The sequence below is a fragment of the Eupeodes corollae genome, chromosome 1 (genome assembly GCF_945859685.1).
Source record: "Eupeodes corollae chromosome 1, idEupCoro1.1, whole genome shotgun sequence".
NCBI classification, from domain to species: domain Eukaryota; kingdom Metazoa; phylum Arthropoda; class Insecta; order Diptera; family Syrphidae; genus Eupeodes; species Eupeodes corollae.
In genome coordinates this window covers 53,302,150-53,308,234 of record NC_079147.1, presented here as the reverse complement: position 1 = coordinate 53,308,234, position 6,085 = coordinate 53,302,150, and the positions used below count along the sequence as shown (strand labels likewise).

General features: G+C 35.1%; 1 protein-coding gene across 1 annotated transcript; it reads right to left on the bottom strand.

Annotated features, from left to right (window-relative positions):
- Positions 1–2,780: 2,780 nt before the first annotated feature.
- LOC129939163 (piggyBac transposable element-derived protein 4-like) lies at positions 2,781–4,244 on the bottom strand. The gene has a single exon (XM_056047070.1). The coding sequence runs from the start codon at positions 4,242–4,244 to the stop codon at positions 2,781–2,783; it is 1,464 nt and encodes a 487-aa protein (XP_055903045.1).
- Positions 4,245–6,085: the final 1,841 nt, after the last annotated feature.

Below are 6,085 nucleotides of genomic sequence, written 5' to 3'. Positions count from 1 at the left end.
TTGCAACGTCTCAAAAAACCTAGACATCTTGCGGCATTTTTGGCAACATCGCTTATGTGATCGCTCCACAATAGGTGGTTGCTGATGCACATTCCGAGGATGTCAAGATTTTCTGTTTTGTTGATGCAAGTGCCACTCATAGATAGTGGCAAAGACGGTTTATCTCGCTTTAACGATGCAAGACAGCATTGCGTTTTCGAAGCATTAAATTCCACATGATTTTTTATTCCCAATTGTACAATGCTGTGTAGGTCGGAATTTAATGAGCTAATCATATTTTGCCGTTGCAGTTCCACATCCGAAGAGGAGGGTTGTGAGTCTGGAAACGAATATGAAAAGCTAAGAGTGCTATCGTCAGCGAAACAATGTATTGGATTAGAAGTAGCAGACAGGAGATCATTTATAAAAATGAGGAAGAGGGTCGGAGACAAAACGGAGCCCTGGGGCACACCAGCGTTTATTTTATGAGTTTCAGACTTGAATCCGTCCAAAACAACTTTTATTGAACGGTTCGAAAGAAAATTTCTAATCCAACGAAGAAGAGATTCCTCGATACCGAAAGCACGCTTTTTCGATAAGAGAGCAAGATGCCAAACTTTATCAAATGCCTTTGAAATATCAAGTGCAATAATCTTACTTTCTCCAAAACGATGTAAAGATCTGTTCCACTTTTCGGTGAGATGAACCATGAGATCACCAGTGGACCTATTGCTACGAAAGCCGTATTGCCGGTCATTAAGAAGCTTCCGTTCCTCAAGATATTTCTTAAGCTGATAATTAATCAGCGTTTCCATGACCTTAGAAAGAAGGGACGTTAGTGCTATCGGTCGGTAATTTGTAGGAGAAGAAGATTGGCCTTTTTTTGGAATTGGCTGAACAAATGCAGTTTTCCAACTACTCGGAACGAGCCCAGAAGAATAGGAAAGATGGAAAAGCTTACGCAGTGGTTTTGCTAGCGTGGAAGAACACCTCTTCAGAATAATAGCGGGGATACCATCTGGGCCAGCGGATTTATGAATGTTGAGATCTTTAAGAACTCTCGCCACAGTTCGAGTACGAAAAAAGATTGGTCCCATAGAATCATTTACGCATTCAAGAACTGGGGGAGTCATGACACTATCAGGTAAGGTGGAATTTTCGGCGAACTGCCTTGCAAATAAGTTGGCTTTATCAATAGAGCTAACTAAAGGAGTGTCATTGACAACAAGCGTAGGAACCGAGGAAGAATTCCTCATGTTTTTTACAAATGACCAAAAATTCTTACTGCCTTTGGGACATTGCAGTATTTTTCGCCGTAATTTTTGGTCATGTAAAAATTTGGTCCTTCGAATATAGGCGTTGCAAGCCTTCCTGGCTTGCTTAAACTTTTTCCGGTTTTCCTCAGTTGGGTTGGCTTTAAAACACCGGAAGCTCACCTCTTTCTCCTTGATAACCTTTTTGCAACTCAAATCGAACCATGATTTAACCTTGGGTTTAATACTTTTAACCCTATTCGGGATAAACGTTTCCATTCCCAAATGAATCATACTAGAAATCATATCTGCACTGGAGTCTACGTCGCTACCGAGGAAGCATAGCGACCAGTTAAAGATCCTGAAAAAATTATTGAGACCGTCCCAGTTGGCTTTCTCGTACTGCCAAACGGTTCTCTTTGGAGCTCTTTCTTTAACTGGATTTGTTTGACACGAGAAATTAGCAGATATAACACTATGGGCCGATGTGCCTAGAGGCGTCAATACACTGATTGTGTACTTATCAGGATCAGAAGTGAGAAACAAGTCAAGGGTATTTTCTGCTCGGCCGTTAACGTCTGATATTCGAGTAGGCTCATTTACAAGCTGAGTAAGATGGTTAAACTCAGCAAAAATCTCAGCACACATTCCTTCGGGCGTTGTCTGGCCCGAATGGCGAAGCCACGAAGAATTGTGAACATTGAAATCGCCCGTAATAACGATTTCAGTGTGAGGATACAGGGAGACAATTCTTTGTATGGAGTCAGACAGAGCATCAAATTCCTGAGAAGTTAAAACTCTGTCCAGGTTTGGGCTCCGATAAAGAAAACAATAGTGAATGATGTGCTTATTCACGGAAAGTTTTAACCACATGAAATAAAAAAGGGAGTTGGTACAATGACCGAATTTGTGTGGAAAAGGTAAAACTGCCATCCTCCTTTGTAGAAAGCAATTCTTAACACATTAGCTGCCATGTGACCCGCCGGCGGTCACAACTTTTAACTCCAGAGAAGCCATGTGACTCGCCGGCGGGCACAAGCTATACATTTTTAAATATTTATTTCTGAAGCGGCCTGTTGAAGAAACACTTTTCAATGTTGGCATCAAGATAAAGGTCTAAATTATATAACAAAAAAAAACCAGGTTAATCCATCCAATAATAGTTCACTTTATTGACAAAACATTTGTATGAAAGTTTATGTAAGTATTGTTCACTTTATTGACATACAAAAAAATTAAAAATTAGATAATACGAAAAATAAATATAATTTTTTTACTTTTCATGCTTATTGAAACACTCCAAACATAGAGAAGGGTTTCCTTCACATGTGGCACAAAAAGTGGTCACCTTCTTTACCTCTTTTACTGCAGCTTCTCGACCCTCATTTTTACTTATCGCATCATAACAATCTCTGCATCTTTTTCTAATTTTTCTGTTTCTTGAGTCCTTATTTTCAGTTTCTTTCATTTGATGTTTGACATAAGATGTTTGTGCATGATGTTCAGAAGTGAGTTTACATAATGCCTTGCAAACATCCTCTCTAAATTTCAAATTGTGCACTTTTTGTTGTGTTTTTTGTAAATAACCAAGGCGTTCACTATAGACGTTGATAGCAAAAACTCAAAGGCTATTTTATGGTACCATCTAATTGTTTTCCGTAATGGCGTAAAGTAGCACGCCATTTGGTCTGAAATATCGATTCCTTGCTTAGCATGATTGTAGTCTACGATCATACGTAACTTTTTTGTTTCCTGACCATCTCTATTTCTTTTTCCTGTCCCTACTTCCTCCAAGCCATGTTTAGTGGATAGCATGAGAACGTCCCGTTTATCTTTCCACTTAGCAACTACAATGCCCGAGTCTTCCATGCCTTTTACTTCATGTTTTTTTAGCTTAGCATTAGTAACCTCTTTTGGATTTCCTGTCCTATTATTCCGAAGGGTACCAAAAAGATGAGTTTGACGATCAAGGAGATGTTTGGCTAGAGAAACTGATGTGTAAAAGTTATCGGTTGCAATAGTTCTTCCTTGATCTAAATATTTTTCGGCCAGATCTAAAACAATTTGGGTCGAGTGTGAGGTTGTAGGGGTTGGTCTACCTCTTTGGATGTTGCTTTCTGTTTTTCCTGCATATATTGAGCTGGTGTAGGTGTAACCGTATGGATCACAAAGCTTGTAAACTTTCACACCATATTTGTGTGATTTTCCGGGGTTATACTGGCGAAATTGGAGTCTACCACGCCATGGAATCATAGATTCGTCAACAGCCAAGATTTCGTTCGGAGTTCGCGCGTTTACAAAGTTCCTTTCCAGAAGCTCAAGGAGTGTACTCACCTTTCCTAATCGGTTTCCTATAAAAGCCGAGTTGTCTGCAAAGTGGATGAACTTTAGAATCAGCTGAAATCTGTTGCGTGACATCACTTTGGGCACGAAAGAGTTCTTGAAAAAGTTGCCAGTGTTCCAATAGTGAGCAATCGAGGGATATTTTACAATTCCCATATACATAACAAGTCCCAAAAATTGTTTGATCTCCGGTATGTTCGTATCTTCCCACCGCTTCGAGCGAGAGTTACGTGTTATAGTGATATTTTGCAAGAATTTGTTGGCATTTTTATTGGTCTCGATAACGATAAGCTGGAAAATGTCTTCAGTAACCATAAGATTATATACATCAATTGGCCGCATTGCTGATGTCACTGGCAGAATATCAGTTGCTCTTGCTGTGTTTTGTTCAAAAACAAAAGCTTTTAGAGACTGGCCAGTAACTGTTGTCCATGTGTCTGTTCTCTTAGATGTTCCAGGTATTTGTTCAGAAGGCTCAATTTCCTCGTTTTCTTCTCCAGATGATTCAGTAGAATCTGGGAGATCCGAATCACTACTATTTCCATCAGAAGGTCTGTACTCATCGGAATCAGAAGCTACGAAGTCCAATTCATCGTCATCGGAATCTTCACCACGATTACGATTTCCATAAAATACATTACTACTTATAAAAAAATTATTAGCTGCCATCTGGAAACGTTTATTTCAACTGATTCCTGAAAACGATAAAGCGAGATGTTCACAATAAAAGCACACAACTAAGAAAATAACCGTGACCGCCGGCAGGTCATATGTCACCTCATATATTTTAATTACGACAGGTGCCATGTGACCCGCCGGTAGTCACACTTAAAAAACAGTTAATAATTTGACAAAACACAAAACAAAAAACACAGCACAGTTAATATATACTTAACGAACACTTTTGAACAAAAACACACTTATGGCACACAGAGTAGAAAATATTTTTTCTGTGGGGGCAGCGAACGTGTAAAATGAAGATTTTTTAATAAGACTATTTTTCTTGTTTATTATCATAATCATCATTATATGCATTTTCATATAATATTTTGTATTCACATATTATGTACATATATACCTATTTATTTTATATATGTATCGTATATTAATATAAACATCTTTATATTTAAGAAAAAGTTTTAATTGATTTGTTATTTTTTTAGAATAGTTTCCTTATTTTTTATAGTTTTTTCTACTGCATAAAGGAAGGGTCTGTTTAATCATTTGCATTTAGTTTAGTTAAATTACCAACTCTTGTCTCTTATATTAATAAATTCTTAAACAAAACAAATTTTGTAACCCCACGGGATGTTTTTGATTAATCTTTTAACTTATCATCATTTTCATTTTACATCGTACTTCCATAAAAATGTATTGTTTTTTTCGTTCATATTCCGAGTGAGCGAGTTTGGTTCTTTTTATAAAGGAAAAGGACATTTGGTCAATATTTTAAGATAAAGAAAAACCTCTAGTCAAGTTTCGTTTCTCTAATTGGCTAAAGGTTTTATTTCAGTTGAAAGCCAACTAACCAATCAGAAGTAAGAAAACTGCATCTTATCTAAAATCAGTCATATCCCGTATCTACGTGAACTTCGTATCTACAAAACCAACATTTTTGAGTTCTGTAAACAAGAAAACAAATGAATAAAAGTAAAAAAGGAGCTGGAAAATTGCAACAATTTCAGAAAAATCTATAATTTTGTACTCATGAATTTAAAAAATGGAATTTTGAAGGAACCAAGTTCACATAGAAACCGAACTAAATGTCCTTGTTTTCAATTTTAGATGTTTAAGAAGAAAGCGATGTAATCACCGAAAATAGAACTCTACAAAAGGATACGATAAAATAAGGACCATGTTTTAAAAATGAAGTAAACTAAATAAAATGTATTTTTATAATCATAATAAAAACAAGAAAAACGTTCACATATTGTTTTTTTTTGTTTAAATTTATTTAATGTATATAATTATTATTATTATCCTTTATGTATATATAGTTTAACAATTTTACTTATTACAATGTTCTGTCCTTGTTTTTACTTTTACTTTTGTTTCTTTGTTTTTTATTATTATTATTAAAATTCAGTTTTTCCGTTTTCCGTTTTGGTTTGGGTTTTTCGTTATGTTTTTTTTTTTGTTATTGTTGCTTTTGAGTTTTAATTAAAAAATCCATTTTAGTTTGTTTTTAAAGATTTTTTATTCGTTTTTTTTTTAGTTTTTTGTTTTATTAATTATAATAACTGTTATAATTATAATAATAATATTAATAATGATGGGTCTCATATTTCTTATGTTTTTTTTTTTTGTTTGTTTTTTGTTTCTTATTTTCAATTGAATATGCTTGTTTTTTTGTTTTTGTTTTTAATTTTATATTTTGTTTTAACAATTGAAAAGAAAAAAGAAAATTAATTAGAACTTAATTACAATAATTTTGTGATAGAAAAAGGGTTTGGATTCGGAGCTGGAAGGGTTCTATATTAAAAAAAAAAAGAAGAAAAACAAAACAAAAA

What these genes read in the sequence shown, in the direction of transcription:
- LOC129939163 (XM_056047070.1), bottom strand. Translation starts at nt 4,244, where the DNA reads ATGGCAGCTAATAATTTTTTTATAAGTAGTAATGTATTTTATGGAAAT.